We start from the raw sequence: 25,881 nt of genomic DNA, 5'->3' as shown, positions 1-25,881 counted from the left end.
AATTAGAGCCAGTCCTATTTAATAAATAAAGCAGTTACATATCAGAATATCAATATTCTCTCCTAATAAACTTTGGCTAGTCCAATGCACTCTGTTGGCATTTTATTTAAATTGGGCAATGATGAGCCATCCCCAATTCCTGAATCTGGGCATCAACTGCATAAAAAGAATTCTAAAGTAGAAATATGTACTAAACCTTTATGTAGGTTCTGTATCATATTTAGCAATTCAAAAGGAAGTAAATTAGCAAAAAGTAAAAAAAAAAAAAAAAAAAGGAATCATTGATATAGTGACAGAAGTCTTCTCTACTGGCCCCTCAGCTTTATCTTATTTATAATTACTAGGTTGCTCCAATCAACCTAGAGTTTCTTCTCTATTCATGAAATGCCAAATACCTTAGAAGGTTAACTTGGGTAGTAGTTATGCTACTGATACATATTATCATAAACAAACCTTGATGTACATAAACACAAATAAACATAATAGAAGTAGATTTGCATATAGAACCAGATCCTCTTAGCTCTAAAAATGCTCAAGCTAACTTTCCCAAGAAACGATTAATTTTCTCCCTATTATTCAGTCCATCCAAACAGAAATTCATTAAACATTCTGGGATTAACATTTCAAGCAATTTTCCTTGCTCTATGTTACAGAAGACTTATGTGCCTAGTAATATAAATTACTGGATACAATAATATAAATAATGTAAATAAGTAGATATTGAGGTTTCCTAGAGATTATTTCTAATTTCCACAAAACAGTTCTAAACCTATCAAGTTGAGTATTCCTTTTGCTCATAAATGGGTAATTCAAATGGTTAAGAGGAAATGCTAATGGGGCTCAAATTACAAGTTCACAGAAGCTAATTACTTTCACTGTTAACCGGCTTGTTTTTTCAATTTCAATCCTTACTCTATACCACTGCATTGAACCTTTTTTCTTGAAGACACAAATATGTAAGACAATGAACTAAAAAACTTATGAATAAAGCTTCGAAGAAAAACTCAGAATAGACACAAACCCAAAAAGAATTCCCAGAAGAGCTTTAGAAGGGCTAAAGGTTTTTTTGTTTTGTTTTGTTTTGTTTTAAGGGCAAAAACCCCTCCCCCCACATGCAAATAAGAGTAGAAAGGAAAACATTGGAAAAGAAATGAGAACTATATAGCAAAGTTATGAAGAGAATTTATATCTTGATAAAAGAGGTACAAAAAGTTACTGAAGAAAATAACTCCTAACAATTAGAATTGGCCAAATGGAAGCTAATAACTCCAGGAAACATCAAGAAATAATAAAAACAAGCCAAAACATAAAAAAAAAAAAAAAAAAAAAAAAAAAAAAAAACAGAAAAAAATGTGAGATTTCTTATAGGAAAAACAAATGACCTGGAAAACATATCAGGGAGAGATAACTTAAGAATTATTAGACTAATTGAAAGTCATGGGAGGAAAAGACTAGATATAGTACAATTCAAAAAATCATAAAGAAAAATCTGGAGGGCAAAGTAGAAATAAAAAAAAATCTACTGACTATCTCCTTAAAGAAACAGCAAATGAAAACTCCCAGGAATATTATAACCAAAGTTCAGAGCTCCCAGGTCAAAGAGAAAAATAGGAGCAGCCAAAAAAAATAATAATAATTCAAAAACTATGAAGTCATTTTCAGGATCATGTAAAATTTAGTAGCTACTACCATAAAGAAACGAGAGCTTGGAATGTGATTTTCCAGAAAGCAAAGGCTCTAGGATTACAATCAAGAATAACTTACTCAGTAAAACTGAGTAATATATATATGAGAAAAATGTTTATTTAATGAAAATGAGAACTTTCCAATATACCTGAAAAAAAGATCAGAGCTGAATAGAAAATGTGACTTTCAAAAACAAAATGCAAAAGTTACATGAAAATATAAAGATAAGTGAGAAAACAAAATACTAAAAAAGAAAAACTATTTACATTCTTATATAGGGAGATGATACATATAAACCTGAAAATTTTATAATGACCAGTGATTTTAGAAGGAGTTTAATTAGACAGAGATCCAAGTTTTGATTCTATTATATTTATACAGTCTCAAAAGAAGAGAATAGAAGAGAAGAATGGAGAAAATTGATCTCACATAAATGTGGCATGTAAGGAAGAATATATACAATAGAGGAGGCAGCCGGAGGAAGTGAGTGACATTGGATTCTTACTCTCATCTGAACTAATTCAAGGAAGAAAGAAAATACATACACATACACAGAAATTAATCTTACACAAAAGGGAAACAGAAGGGAAAGAGCTAAGGAAAAGGAGTGTCCTTGTGTGGGAAAGATAAGAGAAATGGCAAATTAAGGAAGGCAAGAGGCTAGATGCAAAATAGATTCTTAAAGATGGGTAGAGACAAATATAAGAGATTATTATATATAACTACCAATATAACTGTAAATGTGAATCAGATAAACTCACTCATAAAAGAGAAGTGGTTAGCAGACTTAGATTAAAAATGAGAATACAACAACTTGATGTTTACAAAAAACACATTTCAAATAGAAAGATAAAGAATTTTTAAAAGGAGGGAGAAAGGATAGATCAGAATCTGTGTTGCTTCAGCAGTAATAAAAAAGGTAGGGATAGTTGTGATCTCAAACAAAGCAAAAGCAAAAAAATAAATAAATAAAGCTCTAATTAAAAGAGATAAATTTTACTAAAAGGCAACAATGAATAATAATACTGAATACATTTTCACCAAGGGGTATAGCATCTAAATTCTTAAAGGAAAAGTAAAATGAAATATAGGAGGAAATAGTAAAATTCTAATCATTAGGGTCCTCAATTTACCCTTCTCAACCTAGGCAAATATAATCATAAAATAAACAAAAAAGAAATTAAGGGAGATGAATAGAATTTTAGAAAAATTAGGTGTGATAAATATCAGGAAAATACCAAATAACAAGAGAAAGGATGACATCTATTTCTCAGTTGTGAATTGCATTTTCACAAAAACTGACCATGAATCAGGGAATAAAAACCTCACAAACAAATTCAGAAAAATTAAATTCTCCTTTTTCTGATTATAATACAATAATTACGTTCAAAAGGATCTTTGAAGCATAGATTAAAATTAATTTATTCTTAAAGGAGTGGATCAAAGAACAAATAAATTTTAAAAACAATAATTTCATTATACACCATGAAAATAATAAGAAAACTTAGCAACATTTGTGAGATGTAGCCAAAACAGTACTTAGGAGAAAATGTATATGTCTAAATGCTTATATCAATAAGAGAAAGAATAGATAAACAAACTGCAAGTGTAAAAAAATGTAAAATCCACAAATTAAATATTATCATTTAAATACCAAAATAAATTTTGAAAATCAAAGAGATTTTTAAAAAGAAAAATAAAACCACTTAACTAATATAATAAGCTAGTGCCCCCAAATTACCAGTATCAAAAATAAAAACTGACTTTACAATCAATGAAGAAGAAATAAAAGGAATTATTAGGAGCTATTTTACTTAACTATATGCTAATAAAACTGATATTTTAAATGAAATGGATGAATATTTACAAAAAATATAAATTTTCTAGGTTAACAGAACAGTAAACTTTACTTAAATAATCTGATCTCAGAAAAAGAATTTGAACAGTCATAAAAGAACTCCCTAAAGTAGGGAAAAGCATTTAAAGAACAATTCTAATATTATGTGAATAATGTGGAAAAGGAGACAAAGAAGGAGTCCTACCAAATTCTTCTTATGACACAAATGTGGTCTGGATATCAAAAGTAGGGAGAATTCAAGATAGAGGAAGAAAATTATAGATCAATTTTCCTAATGAGTATTGATTCAAGAATGCAAATAAAATACTTGCAAGGAAATTACAGCAATACATCAAAAAGATTATGTACTATGATTAGACTGGATTAACATCAAGAATATAGGACTAGTTCAATATTAAGGAAACTAAACATAATTGACCATAATAATAACAAAACAACAAAAATACAGAAAAAGCTTTTAACAAAATAAAACACTTATTCCTCTTTTAAAAATACTTTAAAAGTACAGGAAATAAGTAATATCTAACTAATATCAAGTGCAGGCATTATCTATAATGAAGACAAAGTAGAAAGTTCCCAGTAAGATGGAGTGAAGCAAGGATTTTCATTAAAATCATTATTCAAAACTGTACTAAAAATGTTAACTATAGCAATTAAGACAAGAAAAAGAAATTGAAGGAATAAGAATAGGCAATGAGGAAATAATACTGACCCTTTTTTCAGATGATAAGATTCTTTTTCTTTTTTTAAATTTAATTTTATTTAATAATAACTTTGTATTGACAGATGATAAGATTCTTAAAGAACCCTAAGAGTCAACTAAAAACTAATGGAAAAAGTAAACTTCAGCAAAGTTTTAGGAGATAAACCTATCCAAATCATTACCATTTCTGCATAAAACCCAGCAGGAAGAGATAGGAAATAACTACAGAACTCATAAAATATTTGGGAGTCTACCTGCTAACACACATTATGAGAAAAGAGGACAGCAGTCTGGGAGAAACTAGGAATAGACTAACATAACATCTCATACCAATATAAGCACATAATTTAGACATAAATATATGTCTATATAATAGTAAAGCATAGAAGAAATTACCTATCATATCAAATTACACTATCAGGATGGGGAGGTGTTTCAGACTAAACAGTTGGAGCAGTTCAAAGAAATTAAAATGGAAAATTGTGATTATGTCAAATTTAAAAGTTTTTATCTTAATATAAAACCAATGCAATTAAATTAGAAGTCAAGATGTCAAGATGCTATTGCATATTAATACTGACACACCTGCTATAACTAGCCAGACAGGAAAGTTTCAATTAAATGGAAGGATGGTTTTATCATTTAAAAATAAGGAACATAATTTCATGAGACATTTGAAATTGTTCACCTTGTGCTCACAATGATGAAATAAACAAAAAGACCACTCAAGATGATTGCAGTTTATGTGTTAGCATAACTGCAGAGTATAAGAAAGTAGAGAAATTCTATTAAAATTCTTCTAAACACACACACACATTTAGTAGCTTCAATGTGAAGGAGGGAATATGCTAGAAAATAAAATATGCAAGAACACAATGCTCGAAAATAAAATCAAAAGGAAATTAAGTGAGGAAAGTGGTCAAAGGCTAAGATATTAATCAAAATCTCACACATTTATTTCATCATTACATTATTCAAGAAAGGAGTTAAATGTCATAGGAAAATGAAGGGATTGACCTATATCACAAAAATAGTTAGGAAATTAGGTATAATGAACCCAGATCTGATCATGACATCATATCATTGATGTCCTCTACTCCATAAAATTCAGTGGTTTACTATTGACTCCAGGAGCAATATAAAATGATATTGTTTGGCATTCAAATCCCCCTTCTATCTTTCCAGTCTTATACTTTATTCTACAACAAAATATTCTTGAATCCAGTAACATTAGCCTCATGGTTATTCAACAAACAAATTCTCTTGGCATTTTCTCTGGCTGTCTTCCATACCTGGAAGACTCTCATTCCTCATTTCTGACTATGGAGTTCCCTAGTTTTCTTCAAGTTCCAAATTACAGTTATCATTTCCATATCATGAGAATTAGGGGTGAGGAACTTCAGAGATCTGGAGTAACACTTTTTGGCTTTCCCTTCATATCAGAGATGAATTCTAAATTTTTTCTTTTTCTTTTATGGAGTATCTACAATACATTATTATAAAATTTGGGATGCTATTATACAATGCTATAAATATGTTTTATGCATGTCTAAGTTCCAAAATTTTTTCTGTTATCTGATAGCCTTTGTATGTTGCTTATGGCTTCCGCAAAACTCAAAAATTTTCATTAATTTCTTATGCCAACCTATAATATATCAAAACTTCAATGAGGTGAAGTCAGGAGGACCTGAGTTCAAATCTGGCCTCATACACTTAACACCTTCTGGCTGTGTGACCCTGGGCAAGTCACTTAACCCCAAATGCCTCAGAAAAAAAAAAACAAAAACAAAAACTACAATGGTGAAAGTTGAGATGTGGAAGGGATAATTGTCAAATGCCACCTTCTACAGGAAGCCTTCTCCAACAATTTTTAATTTCAATAACTTCCCTCTATTAATTTCCTATTTATCATGTATATAGCTCACTTTATATAGATTTTGTTTGAATGTTGTCTCCTCCTTTAGAGAGTATACTCCTTGAAGGCAAGGGTTGTCATTTGTCTCTTTTTTGTATTCCCAGCACTTAGCACAATGTCTGGCACATAGTAGGATCTTAATACATGTTTATTGATTGATTGATGTGAAATTTGTTTCTCAATCGTTTGTCCATGTGCAGTCAGATCTCTGGCAGAGGTCAAAACTGACACTAAATTAGAAGAGAGGAGAAAAAGAATGAAAAACAACATGGTATGCAATTATAATAACTCCAGTCTGACCTATTCAAACAAACTATTAATGATAAAAATGGATAAAGGAAAAGATATCATCTCTAATTATCTTCTTTTCCACAGAATTTAACTGATACAAAATAACCACCACAATAAAAGGATCAAAATAGGCTAGAAATTTTTTCAGCCAGAAAATATTTCTTTATCAGGAGGGCAAAAATGATTTAGAAAGTAAATCGCATCTGCAGATCATCTGCAAAATGTTATAAAGAAGAATGATGAAAAATTATGAGTAGCTTTTTTTCATTAAAGAGGGCAGAGAAACTAGTAGAACAGAAAAAAAAAAATGCTCAAGAAAACTCAGACTACATAAAGACAGATCATTCCCAAAACAGTTATAGATAAAATTGAGAGAATAGCAAGCAAATGAAAAAAACTGAACAATTCTGAGAGCATTCTAAGAGATAATGATCAAAGGAGATTACATTATGTATATGGAATTACAAACTTTAAAGTGATATAGATACATAATATAATATATATGTAAAGTGATATATATTATATCTGCCAGATATTATTGTTATTTTCATCACAAAAAAGTGATGAATCCTCCTATACTATCATCATTATGCAATATGTAGAAATGTCACTTAAGAAAATGAGATTAGGAAGAATACACCAGGGTCACAGAGAAGACATCTGTTCTAGAAGCCTTAAGGAATTTTAGAAGAATTGGTTTTCTTAAGATAAGATGAATTTTCAAAAATTATTTCCTATAATAAAACAAATATTTAGTCACACAATTGACTAAAAAGCATAAATATGAAATTTACTGTTGGTTGATTGTAAAAAAGCAATTGCATTGGTATAGTAAAATTCTTCTTTTTAAAAAAATCTAACTTTTTAGTGATGTCTTATGTTTCTTATGTTTCTTACATCTCTGTAGTTATACCAAATACTTGGTATTTCCTTCCCCTTCTTGTCCCTCAGAGCCATCCCGTGTAATAAAATAGCATTTTTAAAGAGAAAAGAAAAATCAGCACAATTGTGTGACATATTAAGAAAGTCCAAAAACATGTAATATGCAATACCTGTAGATATCCCACCTCTACAAATGGGTACAGAGAGATGAGTAGAGAAAAATTCAACCTTAAAAACTCTCCTCTAACAAGATATCTCTTGTGCTTATATTACTATTATCCAAGGATTCATTTATATATGTAAGCACAGAGACAAATTTGCCTATTGACCCTCTATCAACATCAAGTGAGATTTAAAATCTTACTTGCCAAAAGTATTCACTTCTGTCATATAATATGCCTTTCAGAGTCCAAATGCAAGGGGTTTTCATTATATGTCAAAAGCATTTTGTGTGTGTGTGTGTGTGTTAAGGACCCCTTTGATAATCTTGTGAAGCCTATGAATCCTTTTTTTCAGAATAAATTTTTTAAAAATTCATAATTGAAAGAAATGCTAAATTTCAGATAGAGATTAATGAAAATAAATATGTAATTTTTTATGTATACAAATTCATGGATTTCCTGAAATTTACTCATGGCTATTATCCTTTGTGCTCAAAGAAGATCAAAATAATATCACTAAGTCTTGGTCAAAGTGTAGTATATCTAACAGTGGTTGATCATTACTCCCTTGAGGAAAATCCCAAGTCAAGTAGGAAGTAAAAACACAATTATTATTTATTAAGTACCTATTGCGTGCCACACACTATACTGAGCATTTTACAAATATTATCTCATTTGATCTTTACAATATCCCTGGGAGATAAGGAATATTAGAACATAGTTATCACTGGGGATAGATTCTATCCTCATTTTACAGTTAAGGAAATTGATCTAGACAGAGATAAATGATTTTCCCAGGGTCACACCCTAGGAGTGTATATTGTATATGGTCAGAAGTGAATGCAGGTGTTGACTTAAGGACCATTGAGCTATCCATGGAGCCACCTGAACTACTCTGTTGTTCAAGATATAGAAAGTGAGTTTTTTTGGGTATTTCTATTTGCAGATGATATTGAGAGCACTTGATGTGCCTAGTAACCAAGCCTAAGCTATTAAAGAACCTCCTCAACAAAAGCCAGAACCATTCAAAAGATATATCAGCCTAACAATACAACCAAATGAACAATAAATGCCTGTTGTTTATATCATAGCATATAGTTGGAATGTCAAATCTGTACATTAATCTATTATGAAATTCATATATATGTATGTGTGTGTGTGTGTGTGTGTGTGTGTAATGAGCCAGACCCAGTTTTTACAGCAGGAAGAGAATAGGCTAGACTGCATTTGAGAAATTATACTTTTAATAAAACTAATATTCTCCTAATTAAGATCAATAGTTGTGGTAATGCTAATTAGCATGGAAGACTATACTATCCAAAGAATCAAAAGTGTAGGTCAGTGAAGAAGCAAATAGAATTATAAATCTAGAGCTAGAAGGGATCTTAGATGCCATTTAGTCAAATCCCTAATTTTATGAGTAGGCTTCAGTATATTCCTAATAATGACAACATGTAAGTAAGTGCATAAAAGACATGACCCAAGAAAAGTATGATTAGAAAAGAAGGTGGAGCCCAACATAGAGTAAACTAATGATATACTTACAGATCTGCAGCAGTGTGATTATGTTGGAGAGGCAGATTAAGAGTAGAAGTTGGTTCAAGGAGGTGATCAACTGGTCCTTCTCGCTCCTTTGATTGTTTAATGAGATCAAATAAAGGTGAATCCTATATGAAAGAAAATGACATTACACCAACATATATTATTAATAGAAATTTTTCCCTTCTTGAGTGTCAAAACTATGCTTTGTTTACAGATTGAGAATTAGTAATTCTAGTAAGCAAGAACTGCTTATAACAATTTGTATTACCAAATAGACTGAACACCAAGCCTCTTTAGTCTCCAGACAATACACAAATCATCATCTGTAGTAACAATTACCAAAGGTAGCAGCTGCAAATTTAGTCTTAATTCTAAACCCTGTAATCTCATTCTCTAAAAGCACATTTACCCAACACTGTACCCATTTAATGAATACTATATATGTTACACATCAGAGACTGTATTTAGGAGCTAGTTTCCTGTGTTTGTACTAAAAAGGGTAAAGTTCAGATTAACAAAGGGACAGTGCTAATCACTGAGGAAAGGACAAAATGTAGTTATGAATACCTTGAGTTCAACAGAACCTTTGTGCCACTGAATGTGAATGCCTGTTATTACTGCTTAGTACCCTACTTCTTCAGGTCTATTTCCAGTATACTAGTTTCTTGCTTGTTAATTCTCCACGAAATATACATCAGCAAAACAAAGGAACACAGATTGCTTCTGACAGCATAGTCTTCATTCCATACCTCTAGTTCTCTCTCTTTTTCCTTTCCCTCCCCCGCACCGTGGCACTTAAGTCTCTCTATGTCACCTAGACTACAAGTACAATGTTCTCAATATTGACTGGCACAGAAGCTTTAACATTCTTTGTTTTTCTGACCCTCCATAGGCAGCTTGGCGGTGCTCCACTCTGCTCCAAGGGGCTAACTATACTGGTGTTCTGCCCTGGCTAATATTCTGTAGATTGGACTGGATTCTGGAATTTTGATCCTGCTTCACTCTTTGGGCCTGAGTCCAAGTGCTAACTGCTTGCTTCTGAACTTCCTCCTTTCGCTATATCCCACCAAGGGCCTCTCTACCTAAGAATATTGCCCACCATCATTTTTTTTTTCAATTAAAAGCTTATTTTTTTCCTTCTTATTTTCCCTGACAATGAGAAGAAAGAAAAACAAATTTTTTTTGTGAACGGAATGAGATGAGATCTCTCAGGACCGTTGTGAAAATCGAGTAAGTTTTCATCTACTTCAGAGTTTGAGTAGGCCTGATTTGAAGATTGAGTCAAAGGTATACTTAAGTCCCCTTCCTGCTTACTTCCATGACATCATTTTCTCCCTATTTCAATCAAATATGGGCAACTACGTACTTATTGGTCAAGTTCAACTTCTTGGGTAGTTCCGCGGTTAGAATGTAAGACCCCTAGCCAATGAGGATGAGGATCAGTGATGCGAGGGGTTATTTGCATTAGGGCTGCCCTCATGAGGTGCTTCCTCTCTTCCATTGTCTGCTCGATGGGTGGGAGGCCTTTCTCAAGAGAATGTATAATAAACTTTACTTTGCTTCTAGAGATCTCTCCAGCTTTTTTTTTTTTTTTTTTTTAATTAAATGGTGACTCCTCACCCTATCTGAACCACACATTTGTAACAAATATGCATAGTTGAGCAAAACAAATTACAAATTGGACATGTTTAAAAATGAATGCCTCATTCTGCATGTATAGTTTATCACCTCTATGATAAGGAAGTTATTAGTACTCTTCATCTTTAGTCCTCTGGAATCATGGCTGGTCACTGCATTGATTAAAATTCTAATGTCTTTCCAAGTTGATTCTTTCTTTTGTTACTATTGTATAAATTGTTCTCTTGGTTCTATTCACTTCATTATACATCAGTTCATTCATGTCTTCTAAGACTATTATTATATTTCTTATGGAATAGCAGAATCCCAAAACATTTCTGTACAATAATATATTTACCCATTCCCCAAATGATGAATACTTTCTTAGTTTCTAGGTCTCTGTCACTGTAAAAAGAGATGTATAAATATTTTTTGTACATGTAGGACCTTTTCCTCTTTCTTCAACCACTTCAGGATATAGTTTGAATAGAGCTATTACTGTGTCAAAGGCTTTGTAATTTTAGTAGCTTTTTGGTTACAACTACAAATTACTTTTTGGAATGGCTGTATCAACTCACAATTCTAACAAAAGTGTATCAATGTACCTTCTTTCTTGCTATCCCTCCAACATTTATCATTTCCTTTTTGTCAGACACACAAATCTGATAGGCATGAGGAAGAATCTCAGAGTTGTTTTAATTTGCATCTCTCTAATTATTAGCATTTTGGAGCATTTTCCCCCCTCAACTTATTGTATTTTATTTTTTGCAATTATATGTAAAATAGTTTTCAACATTAATTTTTGTAAGATTTTAAATTCCAACATTTTTTCTCCTCCCCTCCTTTACTTCCTTCCTCCCCAAAACCAGCAAGCAGATCTAGGATATACAATCATTTAAAATATAATTCCATATTAGTCATTGTAAAAGACTTTTTTTTTTTTTTACAAGAACAAGAACAGAACAAGAGGGAAAAACTTTAAAAAAGAAAAAAAAAACAAAAAAAGATGAAAATAGTATATTTTAATCTGTATTCAATCTCCACAGCTCTTTCTCTGGGCGTGGATGCTATTTTACATCCCAAGTCTACTGAAATTATCTTGGATCACTGTACATAGCCTACAAGAGTTAAGTCTATCAAAGTTAATCATCACAAAATTTTGCTATTCCTCTGTACAATGTTCTCCTGGTTCTGTTCATTTCAATCAACATTAGTTCATGTAAATCTTTCCAGGTTTTTTCTGAAATCAACCTGCTCATCATTTCTTATAGAATAATAATATTTCAGAATTATTCTTTTGTCTCCTACTAGAAAACATGTAAATCATACTTATTTGAGAGATTTAGTTCTAAATGGTTGGGTCAAAATACTAACTCACTGAACATGATAGTGCTGTAGGCTGTAGCTGTTGGCACTGTACAACAAAAAATAAGCAGAATTATCCTTTTGAAGCTTATAACCTGAAATACTACATAAAAGAATATTTCCTTTTTATATTTTAAAAGGGACCTTTCTCCATGCTACTGGTAACCTTTAGAGCCCAAAAAGGAATATAAATCAGAATGATGGAAACTACAACAAAGCATAATTTTATTCCTTCAGATGGAAAATAAGGGCCTTGATTAATAAAATATATATATATATAGATATATATATATATAGATATATATATAGATATAGATATATATAGATATATAGATATAGTGGGAAGCAAAGACCTAAACAAATACTAGCTAATAATGTGTCCCAATTTAATTCTGTTCATTCAGCTAAATACTTTCATTTTGGTGGGGATTTCCTTACATTCCTTACAACCTCATTCTTTTCATTATGTGGAAATTATTTTTTTCTAATTTCTATATTCATGCAGCTGTATTGATCCACAAACTATGCTGCTCATAAACTATTTAAAAAGTACTATATGAAATACTATAAGGAATTACAAATGAAACATAATATGATTTTAAACTTCTTGGGTAGATGAAACAATATGCATAGAAACAGACATGAGAATGTACAGATAAAATATCAGTACAGACTAATAATGTAAAAAGGAACTAAATACTACAAGAGGAACCAATACCATGAGAAACAAATATTGTATGAGGAAATGACTGGATGAAAGTATTTATAGGGAAGTTAGAGGGACTTTTTCCACACATGGAAGGGGGTGGTGGTAGATTTTTGCTAGTTTAAATTAAATTCAACAAACATTTATTGTTATGATGCTCATATGTATATATGTATATGCACACATGTATGTGTTGAAGAAAGAGAGATGGAGAAAGCACAGCTAGACATTGTTTTTCTAAAAAAGGTCTCAGTTTAGTGATCTGTAAGATAAACATGAATCAAATAAGTGATACGCCAACCGCTGAAGGTAGTGTGATCCTAAATTAACTTAAGAGACTTCCAAGAATAAGGAAGTGATAGTTCCACTATCTTTTGTCTTAATCAAACATTTTAGGAAGGATTTTCAGAAGCTAAAGAGCATCCAGAAATGGGCAATTAAAATGGTGAAGAGCTTTGAATCTGTGCCATATTAGAATTTGTTGAAAAAAGTGAGGATGGTTAGCTTGGAGAAAAGGGGACTTAGGAGGAAACATCATAAAGTCTTCAAGAACTTAAAGGGTTATGTGATATATAGATATAGATATATATTTATATATCTATATTGACAGATAGATAAACATGGGGATGGGGGGTGGGACTAAAGGGCAGAATCCAGAGCAATGGATGGAAATTGCAAAGACAAAAATTTAGATTTGAAGTCAGGAAAAACTTCCTAACAATTAGAGATATTCCCAGTGTGATGCCCTATTTGACAATTCTTAGATATGGTATACTAAAAATAAGTTTAGATAGAATAGAGATAAAGATTTGAACATATACAAGTACCAAAGGGGCTTCCATATATATATATGAGTTCAAGGTTGCCCTTCCTTTGAGACCTTTCTTCAAACAGAAAACATATAATCACTTATCAGATTTGTTGTGATGGGGATTCCTTTTTTGCAATGAGTTGATACAGTTGATGGCTGCTAAGCTCCCTTACATTTCTAAAATTCTGTCATTCAGTGACTTAACCTGATAGAGAGAAATGGGAAAGTGAGATTAGCATTTGGAGGTCATAAGTTAGAAAGTGTGTGTAGGAATCAGAAAGAACATTTATTTGATAAAGCAATAAATAAGTTGTGTGGATATCTGAGAAAACTACATTCCTTTCTTAAATGAGCAAAACATAATTATTGTTCCTCCAAATAATTTCCTTTTAACTTGTTATAATAAGGGGATTTTGTACCCAAGAATTATATTTCGCCTCCTGATGTTTGTCTTGTGAAAGCTGAATCTAGTAATTTCTATAAAAGAAAATTTATTTCATTATTTTAAGTAATGTTTTTACTATTAAATATTCTTAGTATCAAATGTTCTTAGTTATAAATCATAGTTTTCCATATTAGCATACTGTCCAAAATAAATTAAATAAAATGGAAATCTCACCCAGAATTATTGCAGAACAACCATGGTTTTGTTGAACTGTGAGTTGGTTTTGGACTAGTTTGGTTCTATCAAACTTGGATTGATCTACATTTGAGTGTGCAAAATGTCTTCTTAACTAGTTTTAATCCCAGAGGTCAGATGGGACAATGTTTAAATATTTAAGTGAATTGAAATACTAATGTAGAACATATTCTGCTTTTTGCTATAATTTTGCTAACCTTTATCTGACAATTCTTAGATCTGATATATTAAAAATAAGTTTGGATAGAAATGGATCTAAAGATATGAACATATAAAAGTACCAAAGAGCTTCCATATATATATGAGTTCAAGTAAGTAATGCATTGTGGCATGACTTCTACACTTTACTTTGGATTAAATTAATTATTTAATTTCAATCAGCAAGTATGCATTTAATCATGAAAAGAGACTCATTAAAAAAAAAAATTTAAAGCCAAAATTTATGTATCCAGATAAAGATTTTATGAACCCTAAAAAAATGAATCTTAGGAAGATATTCATCGATTTTAGAGCTGCTGCCACAGCTCAAAACGCTTGGGAAATTCTCTTCTGGCAATGCTTTCTGGCATAGATCCCTTATCTAGTACTAGAAGGGACCTTAGAGGATGGATTAGAAGAGAACTCAGAAGCTCCTGATCCGGGCCCCTCATTTTACAGAGGAAGAAAAGGGCTCACAAAAGTTAAATGATGATAGTGATAAGAGTGAGCTCTAAATCCAGGTTCTGTCTCCAGGGCCAATGTTCTACCTATATAATTATTTTTATTTCTTTCATTTCTTTTGTGGAGCTATTGGGGTTAAGTGACTTGCCAAGGATCACACAGCTAGGAAATGTTAAGTGTCTGAGGCCACATCTGAACTCAGGTCCTTCTGAGTGCAAGGCCAGTGCTTTATCCACTGTGCCATTTAGGTACCCCCAAAATCTTTATTTTTGGAAAGTGGATTTGACTGATTAAAAGTAATTTGAAACTAAAGTATGATCATTAAAGAAAGAAATCAATATTGTTTATTAAATGAGGTGTGGTTTACAAAATAAGTATTTTTCTCTGGTTCAGTCTGTCTGTGATGAAAATTCCAAAAATGTTTTAAGCCATGGCAGCATTATTAGAAATAATATTTAGCTTTCCAAATCAACTGCTATGAAAAGCAACACTAATGTTACATATAAGTTTCTTGAGACCAGAATTGTTTTGATTGTTATCTTTCTATAGACTCTTAGTGTTCAGAATAGTAATTTGCAAATAGAAGGAAATAAGTACTGTTTTTAACTGTTTTCAACTTCTTCCTCCGCCAAAAGTGCTTAATTAAAAAAAAATAATTGTGATTTAATAACAATAATAATAGCTAACATTTTTATCCCCAACATTGAGCTAAGTGCTTTTACAAATATTATCTTAAATATTATCTCAATTGATCCTCACAGGGTCAAATGATTTGTTCATGGTCACAATGTCAGTAAGCTTCTGAGGCTGTATTTGAAATCAAGTCTTCCTAACTCAAGAGCCTAGCTATCCATTGTACCACCTAGCTGCTCCAGGGACTATTTCATAAACTCAACACAAATCTAGCTCATTATAATCCCATTATGAAAATCTCATATAAATTTTTAGAAAAAATTTCTAAATCTTGCGCATCACTTCTCATTGAGATAATTATATTTGTGCTTTATTTTCTTTCCTAATGTTCAGTTTTTCTCTAATAGCCACTGGTACAGAAACATACAGATTTTAAAAATAGTAACAAAATTATAAATACACACAGTTTATGTTATACATACTCTTCTCTGATTATTATCTGACTATACATTACACATCATTCAGTACTTTCAATAATCTAGTCTACAGTAAAATCTAGAAAGAGATTGGTCTATCCAACATTACCAATGAACTTTAAGTGGGCCAATGTGAAGACTCTTTCTCAATTCTTATTCTTGTAGACCTCCCTAGAGAGGTCCTTCCTTGATTTTTAGGATACTGCTCTTTCTTAGTCTCCTGACAGCTTCCTTTCTGTCTCTATCAATCATATTTCATACCTTAACTGGGCACAAACCTAAAAAGTATCCTCAGTCCCTTTCTTTCTTTTTTTCTATACACTATTTCAGCGACTTCACTAGTTTTGTTCATGTGTTTATGAATCACATATGAACATATTCTCTTCCTGATGCAGGGAGCTCTAACTTCCTAGTGGTCTCTTCCATTTAGATATCTTATAGCCATATCAAATGTAATATAGCTAAAAACAAAATCATCTTTCCTCCCAAACCTTTTTCATGAAATTCCTATTTCTGTTAAGCACACCAAATCCCTCCACTTACCCAGACTCATAACTTTGGAGTTATTCTCAACTCCTTACTCTCCTCACTTCATATACCCAATTAGATGGCAAATCTTATTTATTTCACCTTTACAACATCTTTTGTTTTCATTCCTTTGTGAAGATTTTCCTTTATGCTTCCATGCCCTACTTTCTTATCTCTGCCTCAAGATTTCCTAGATTAGCTGCTCAAAGACCACTTTCTAGGCCTTTTTTAATTCTTCCCAGCTACTAGTGCCTTCCCATCAAAATCCTTGTGTTTTTTTTGTATATACTCTTTTACATACATGTTATCTCCTCTGATGGATTGTAAGCGCCTTAAGTTCAGGAGGGGTCATGTTTGGGAAAGAATATGAGAGAAATATTTTGTGATTTTATGACCTTAATAAAAGAAAAGTCAACCTTTTGCAACACTATTTTCTTTTCTTTTCTTTTTCTTCATTTCCTAACATGGGCTTGAGTTGTTCATTTTTATTGAAAGGCTTTGGAAGCAATCTTTTTACCTAAAATTTTGTGACAATTTATGCCACCTGAATGGGAGAAATGATTAGTTTTATGCATTTTATTTCTATTGTACTTACATAAAGGATAGCTGATTGGTTTGGGAGAAAAGGCCATTAACAACCATAGCTAATAATTCTTATGATGAAGTATAGATATATAAATTGGAGATCTGGTACTGGATCACCAACTTATGATATCTAAACACATTTTCTGGGAATGAAATTTCTTTATATTTAAGTTAATTTTTAAAGTTTTCATAAATCTTGCAAAAGAATACTAGAATAAACTATAAAGTTTATGACCCTATTATGCTGTCCAAATGAGCAACTACATTGGAAATTTACTTGTCCATGTACAATTAAAGGTAAATAGAGTTCTAAGAAAAACTGTTAAATTAGTAAAATACCCTAAGCAAAACTATTAAGTTACTAAAGTTTATTTTTATTGTTTCTAGCATCTATTTTCTATTCCTGTCATATCTCAAGAATTTAATGCCTTCTGTTTAAATAGAACTCTCCTCCTCAAAATTAGAAAGGAAGTATACATGAATAAACAAATATTTGTCCTATATAATTGCTAATTTGAAATAAATAGCCTAAAAAGTAAATCTGAGTCTTTTTTAACAGTGACTCTCACAGTCCCAGAGACAATATTATTGCAGAATAAACAAAGTTTATTTATTTTCAAGTTTTAATGTCCAGTACCTTTCATCACTTATCTTTTTAATCTTAAAAAGTCATAGTTTCTAAAATACCACTATAGCTAAGACAGTTTTGTGGTTGGGTAGATTAAAGAATTAAAATAATATTAGTATTTTTTTTCTGTTAGAAAGATCAGGAAATATGCTGATCCTGAGCAATCTGATCTTTAAGGGAAGACTTCCAGCAAGCACATAATTGCGGTTATCAAGAGAAGAATATGAAGATTAAAACATTAATTTAATTAAATCTAGGATTTAACTTTATATCAGAAACACTAAGTAAACACTTGAGTACTACATTGTGTTGAAATGGAAGTCAGGACAAATTTTTAATAGTTTTCATCATTTTTTTTCCAATTGTTTTCAGACACATCTGACTTTTTGTCAGGGGTTTTCTTGGCAAAATACTGGAGGTGGTTGGCCATTTTGTTTATTAGCTCTTTTGACAGATGAGGAACTGACAAATGGAAACAGTGATCTGCCCAGGGTCACGTAGCTAGTAAATTTCTAAGGCTGTATTTGAACTCAGGTCTTTCTAACTCCAGGATCAGCACTCTACCCACTGTATCACCTAGCTGTCCCACAATACTCAAAAAAATACAAAGGTTGCATTTGATAAAAAAAATTAATTTGACAATGACTAACAGTGAATCAAATTGCTGGTTGAGTTTTAAACTTGAATTTTATTTCTCTTACTATTCTGCCCAACCAAAATTTTGTAGTCCATCAATTTAGTTTCTTCTTCAGAAACCCCTTCCTTGAGTAACAAAGATTAGTGCTAATTTTTTCCTAATTAGCATATACATTTACTCACTTTTGTCCTTAATTTTCTTATACATCTAGAATCCAGTGTAGCCTAATTCATACCAAACAGCCACACCAAAGATTAAAAATAAAAAGGACAACAACAATAAAAATCATTTCAAAAAATGATTTTTTTTAGGACCTTATATAGTACATAAAATCCAAAAATAATGTTGCAAGTCTTAACAGACTTGTGATAGGCTCCTGTGCTTCCTTTAATACATTGTTGGTGGAATGGTGAACTGATTCAACCATTCTGGAGAGCAATTTGGAACGATGCCCAAAGGGCTATTAAAATGTGCATATCCTTTGACCAACCAGTATTTCTACTGGGCCTGTATCCCAAAGAGATCATAAAGGAGGGAAAGGGACTCACATGTGCAAAAATATTTGTAGAAGCCCTTTTTGTAGTGGCAAGAAACTGGAAACTGAATGAATGCCCATCAATTGGAGAATGGCTGAAAAAGTTATGATATATGGATATTTTTGTTTTTGTTCTACAAGAAATGATTAGCAGGATGATTTCAGAGAGGCCTGGAGAGACTTACATGAACTGATGCTAAGTGAAGTAAGCAGAACCAGGACATCATTGTACATGGCAAGAGCAAGATTATACAATGATCAATTCTGATGGACATGGCTCTTTTCAACAATGACATGATTCAGACTAGTTCCAGTGATCTTGTGATGAAGAGAGCCATCTACACCCAGCGAAAGGTCTATGGGAACTGAGTGTGGAACACAATATAGCATTTTCACCCTTTTTGTTGCTATTTGCTTACATTTTGTTTTCTTTCTCATTTTTTCTCTTTTTGATTTGTGTGTGTGTGTGTGTGTGTGGCTAGATAATTGTATAAATATGTACACACATATTGGATTTAACATGTATTTTTTAACATATTTAACATATTGGATTACTTGCCATCTAGGTGTGGGGGTGGGAAGAAAGGGGGTGGGGAAATTTGGAACACAAGGATTTACAAGGGTCAATGTTGAAAAATTATCCATGAATATTCTTTGAAAATAAAAAGCTTTAATTAAAAAAAATACTGAGATATCAATTGAAATGATTAAGCTCTGAAAGATGCTAAAAGATAGAAAAATTCATTGTTGTACATAGATTATGAGGGAAAAGGTATGTTAATTCATTTCTAAAGGCAATGTAAATTGTTTCAATTAAGCTAGAACACAATTTAGAATTACCTAACAAGACTACACTATATCACACTCTAATCCATTCTCCATTTAGTTACCAAAGTGATTTTCCTAAAGCATAGACTGATCATTCCACACCTGCACTAATGAAACTTTAGAGACTCCTTTTCACTTCTAGAATCAAATACAAAATCCTCTGGCATTCAAAGCCTTCCTAACCCCTCCTGCTTTGCCAGTGTTCTTATCTTATTCTCTGAGGCACAATCTTCTATCCAATGATACTGTTTTCCAAGCTGTTCCATGAACAAGATACACTCTCTCAACTCTTGGCAGTTTTTCTGGCTGTTCTTCATGCCTGGAATGCTTTCCATTATCATTTCCAAAAAAAATTTACATCTCATTATCTTCATATTCACTTTAACCTAGGAACATGCAATGATGCTAAAATATTAACTCATCCCAACTTACAAGTGGTCTACTTTCATGAACAAAAACCATGAACTCTGATTCTAACCTCTTATTCATTCCCTCTCTTCTTATACTTCACTTCTAGTCTTAAACTACTCTACATCCTCTCTGTGATTACCAATCTTTTCATCCCTCAGTGCAATATGAGATCTTCAACTCTTACTCTGACTTACCTTTCCTTTTTTCCCAATCCAATCTTATAATTAAGTAACTTAAATAGAGAGTATCCTCTACTTTCAAATATTTTGCCTCCTTGATCTACCTTATATCTTAGGCTTGGCTTATAATTATATGTTGCCAAAGGTTAACCTGACTTACACCTACTATTCACATCCTCCATTCCTATTCTCATGGTTCAACAGGACAAACTGGGCCACACTGCAGGAAAGCAATCTTTTTACTCTTCCCTAATTATCACACCCTCCATAGCAAACCTCATCTTCTCTCTTTAAATCTTCTATATATTACCCCTAATTTCACTGAACACATTAATGTTCAATAAGCTCCTGTGGCTCCCAGTTTTCTCTAAGATCAAATATTAACCTCATCATTATTAATTTCTATTTTTATGTACTTAAAAAAGTACACAATTATTAGCATCACAATAGCTAAAACTGTTGGTATTTACTCAACCTGCCAATTTTAACATAACTGAATACTTTCTCTTCTTGGATCCTCTCACTTTTATCTGGATTTTTTGTGACATTACTTTCTTCTGCTTCTCCCTCTATTTGTCGGATGACCCTAACAACATGATGCTCTTTCTTACCTTTCTGATAAACTTTGCTGGTTTATTATTCATATCTCTCTACCAAGCTGTATTTCTTTTTTTCCTCCTGCCCCAAGTTCAGTTTTAGGCCTTCTTTTCTTCTTTATCTATACTCTCACTATTGGCAATCTTATTGACTCTCATGGCTTTATGCGTGCAAATGATCCATGAATATTTATCTCCAACCTTATCAATTGCTTATAGAATATTTCAAACTAGATGTCTCAAAGATATCTCAAACTCACTATGTCCCAGACTAAACTCATTATCTGTTTTGTAAATATTCTCCCCTTTTTAACTTCCCTTATTTCTGTTAAAAGCATCACCATCTGTTAGTCTCCTGGTTTTGTAAATTCAGCATTACGTTCAACTCTACTTTTCCTTCTTTCACATATCCAATCAGTTATCAAATCTTGCCATTTCTACTTTAACAAATTTCTTTCCTTAGAACCATTCTCTCCACTCATCTTAGGGAGTGGAGCATCTTAGCATCTTAATTTAGGACCTCATCAGCTAAATTACTATAATAACCTTCTAACAAGTCTCCCTGCCTTGAGTCTTTCTCCACTTCAGTGTTTCTTCACCTAACTTGACAAAGTGATTTTCCTTAAGTGGAGTTCTGACCACATGAGTCTTTTATTCAATAAACTCTAATAACTTCTCAATGCCCCTAAGATAAAGTATGAAGTATTTTCTTAAGTTTTTAAAGCCCACTACAACCTGGTTTCAGCCATTATTCATTAAACAATATGTCCTCTCTAGCATGCTCCAATTCTCCAAACTTGAATTTTTGCTGGCTCTCACACAACACTCCTATTCCTGTTTTTTGTATCCCATATGCTTGTACATAGATCACACTCCCTTCACCTCACAGAATGCCTCTCTTTCCTTCATGTATAGATCAAGCATCACACTGTGCAAGCCTTCTTTGATTCCTCTAAGATCTCCCCATCTCAAAGTATATTTTATTTAACTATGCTATATTTATTTGTAGTAGTTCTCTTTAGATTTACTTTGTACATATTATTATAGACACTTATTTTATTCTCCATTAGAATGTAAGACTGAAAAAAAAAGAGAATGTAAAACTGACATGTGAGAGTAGATTCTTCTTTTTATTTGTATTCCCAACACTTAGCACAGTATCATGTACATAATACATATATAATAATCATTTTGTATATAATTATATTATATATAGTACATTAAAATTATTATTGACTGACTAACTAACTTAGGACCTCAATTTTTACTTCACTGAGAAAACAGGCCAGTCACCAACATTTCAATATATTACCAACAATAAATCATGACCATTTCTATAGATTACCCATAAAGCACAGCAACAAGAGATTAAAAAAAAAAGAAATATTCCATTTAAAGTAACTGTTGTAGACAATATAAAATACTTAGGAGTTGACTTCCTAAGACAAACTCAGGAATTATATAAATGAAATTACAAAACAATTTTCACATAAAGACAGCTCTAAACAACTGGGAAAATATCAATTACTCATGGCTAGGCTGAACTAATTTAATAAAAATGAGTTTTGTTTATTTATTGTCATATCAATCAAGCTATCAACATTTTTATAGAGATAGAAAAATAACTACAAAATTCAATTGGAAGAAAAAAAGACCAAGAATATTGAGGAAATTAATGAAGAAAAATAGAAAGGAAGGCAGCCTAGCTGTACCAGACCTTAAGCTAAAAAAAAAATCTATTAACCTACTAAAACTAATAAAGCAGCAAATATCACAACTATTTAGTACTGCATAAGATATAGAATAGTGGATCAGTGGAATAGGTTAGGTAGACAAGACACATAAATAATATGACAGAAACTAGGCAGGGACCAACATCTTAACAACCTAAAATAGATAAAGCAAAAATGATATAAATAATACACAATTTAGATAGAAAGGGTGATATCATAAGTAAATTAAGAAAGCAAGGAATATTTCACCTATTGGCTCTATGAAGAACAGTAGACTACACAAAAAAGATAGAGAACATTATAAAATATAATGAGAATAATTTTGATTACATTAAATTTTAAAAAAGTTTTACACAAATAAAGCCAATGCAAAATAAGATTAGAAGAGAAGCAGAAGGCTGGGACACAATACAGCCAGTGTTTCTGATAAAAGTCCCATTTCCATCTTTTGAGCATTTATCATTTGGGGCATGGCATATATATATATATATATTTAAATTTGATTCAGTTTCCTCTCTGTTTGAGAAATGAGGCATTATCAGAGAAACTTGCTTCAAAATTCTTTTTACAATTCCTACTGCTAATTGTATTTCCTCCCATTTATTCTCTCTTCCTTTCCTCAAAATGTGCTACTGACTACTTCTCCAATATGCCCTCTCTGTTATCACCCTCTCTTCTTCTCATATCCCATTCCCCTCCTATATGCCTGCAGGGTAAGATAGATTTCTATAGCCATACTGAGTATGCATGTTATTTCCTCTTTGAATTAATTTTAATAACAGTAAGGTTCTCTCATTCTCTCCTTCTTCTCTACTCTAAAAGCTCTCATATCTAAAACATATAGAGAATTGAGTCAAATTTATAAGAAATAATTTCATAGTTTACAAATGATCGAGACAAATAGATTTCAGATGAAGAAATTAAAGATATGTATAGTCATATAAAAATGTTCTAAATCACTACCCATTAGAGAAATGCAAATTAAACAACTCTGAAGTATCACCTTCTACCTATCAGATTGACTAATATTACAGAAAAGGAAAATGATAAATATTGGAGATGTGGGAAAATTGGAACATTAATGCATTGTTGGTGGAGTAGTGAACTAATACTACTATTCTGGAGAACAATTTGGCATTATGTCCAAAAGGCAATAAAACCCTCTGACCCAGCAATACCACTACTTTTGGTTGTTTATCAACTGGGGCATGGCTTTTAATTTTTTTATAAATTTGACTCGTTCCTGTATGTTCCCTGTATGTTTGAGAAGTGAGACCTTATCAGAAAAATTTGCTTCAAAACTCTTTTCACATTTACTATTTCCCCATTTATTCTATTCTCTCCCTCTCCTTTCACCTTGTCTGTTCTCAAAAATTGTTTTGCTACTGATCACTTCCTTTCCTAATATGGACTCTCTTTTATCACCCTCCCCCTTTCCCATATCCCATTCTCTTACTACTTTCCTGTAGAGTAAGATAGATTTCCATACCCATATTGTGTATGTCATTTCCAATCTGACCCAATTCTGGTGAGAGTAAGGTTCAGTCATCCACTTCCCTCACTCTTCCTGTCCACTATAAAAGCTTTTTCTTGCCTCTTTTTACAGCATTTACTTTTATAAGATTTTGAAATGCATTTTTTCCCTCTCTCCATTTTCCCCAAGATAGTCAAATAATGTGATATAGGTTATATATGTACAATCATATATTAAGCATATTTGCACATTAGTCATGTTGTGAAAGAAGAATAAGAACCAAAGGGAAAAACCTTAAGAAAAAAAGCAAAAAAATTGAAAATCACATGCTTCAATCTTCTCTCAGACTCTATAGTTCTTTTTCTAAATGTGGATAGCATTTTCCATTACGAGTCTTTTGGAATTGTCTTGTGTTGTTGAAAAAAACTAAGTCTATCATAGTTGATCATCAGTGTTCCTTGTTACTGTGTACAATATTCTTTTGATTTTGCTCACATAATTCAGCATCAGTTCATGTAAGTCTTTCCAGGTTTTCTTGAAAATTTCATACTCATCATTTCTTAAAGCACAATAGTATTCTTTTACTTTCATGTACTACAACCTCTTCAGTCATTCCCCTATTCATGGATATCTCCTCAATTTCCAATTCTTTGTCATTACAAAAAGAGCTATTAAAATATTTTTGTACATTTGGGTCCTTTTCCCTTTTTTATGATCTCTTTGGGATACAGACCTACTAATAGTATTTTTTGGTTGCTTTTTACAAATCACTGAGAAGGAAAAAAAACTGAACTATCACATATTTCCTTGCATAAAGCATTAGGTATGAAATAATTTACATATTAAATAGTATAATGGAAGAAATGATAATGAAACAATGTGACAAAGTATCTTCTAAAGCAAAATTTGGGTCATTTTTTTGATAGCTTTTTTTTTTTTTAAACATGGCTTTTCTGGCAACGCCTCTATGTCTTAGCTAGGCAAGCTGTTTCTTGTCAGTACTTATCTATTCCAATTAACTGTCAGTATAATCTCTCTCAGAAAACAATTCACTCTTACTATTTAATCATATGAAAGAAACCAGAGTTTTTACCTTCAGCAAGATCACTATTAATTCTATTAAGTGAAAATTTCTGTAAAAAAGCTAAAAAGTTGGCCTTGATGTAAATTCTTATCATTGATAACATATAAAACATATATATGGAGATTTTATATATCTATGTGCGTGCATCTCCCTAGTACTTAACTCAGTACATTGAATCTAATAAGCAAAGAATGTTTGTTGTTGATTATCTCAATACAAAATAGATCTCTAGTTCTATTGAAAGTTAATAATAGAAAGGAGAGCAAATGAACTTTTGGATTAGGACAAAGACAGGAACTGCCATTGTTTTCTTGGTCTTTGGTCACAGGAAGTCTCTAAAATACTAAAAATGTACCAAGCAGCAATATCATTGTAAGGACATACTTTCTGTAAAAAAAGAAGTTCTAGGAAATGTAAACATCTTTTTCCCCCCTCCATTGCACTGTTTATATCATCAATACTCAAAAGACATTCACATGTTTTTATTGTCATATATATTAAAGTTGTAGTTTACTAAATGCTTGGGAAAGCTCCCCTCCTTTAATAGTTTTCAACATAACAGAAACAGAGCTATTCTCTTCTTTTTCAACTTTCCATTATTATCTTAAAAAGTTGCATTTGCCCAAAGTGTTCTCTGAACCAAAGATTTATCCAAATACATAGACATCTTTTCAACAGAAGAAAAGGTAACGCATAAAGTATGTGGGGGGGATGGGG

General features: G+C 31.8%; 1 protein-coding gene across 3 annotated transcripts in view; it reads right to left on the bottom strand.

Annotated features, from left to right (window-relative positions):
- The window catches only part of RB1 (RB transcriptional corepressor 1), a 182,635-nt gene that overhangs the window by 33,181 nt on the left and 123,573 nt on the right, over nt 1-25,881 (bottom strand). For all 3 annotated transcript variants that reach the window (XM_051987322.1, XM_051987321.1, XM_051987323.1), the window contains one exon: nt 9,042-9,163. In XM_051987322.1, coding sequence (XP_051843282.1) covers nt 9,042-9,163 — 122 coding nt within the window. The remainder of the gene's footprint in view (nt 1-9,041; nt 9,164-25,881) is intronic.

The sequence above is a fragment of the Antechinus flavipes genome, chromosome 3 (assembly GCF_016432865.1).
Source record: "Antechinus flavipes isolate AdamAnt ecotype Samford, QLD, Australia chromosome 3, AdamAnt_v2, whole genome shotgun sequence".
NCBI classification, from domain to species: domain Eukaryota; kingdom Metazoa; phylum Chordata; class Mammalia; order Dasyuromorphia; family Dasyuridae; genus Antechinus; species Antechinus flavipes.
This window is presented reverse-complemented; position numbering and strand designations above follow the sequence as displayed.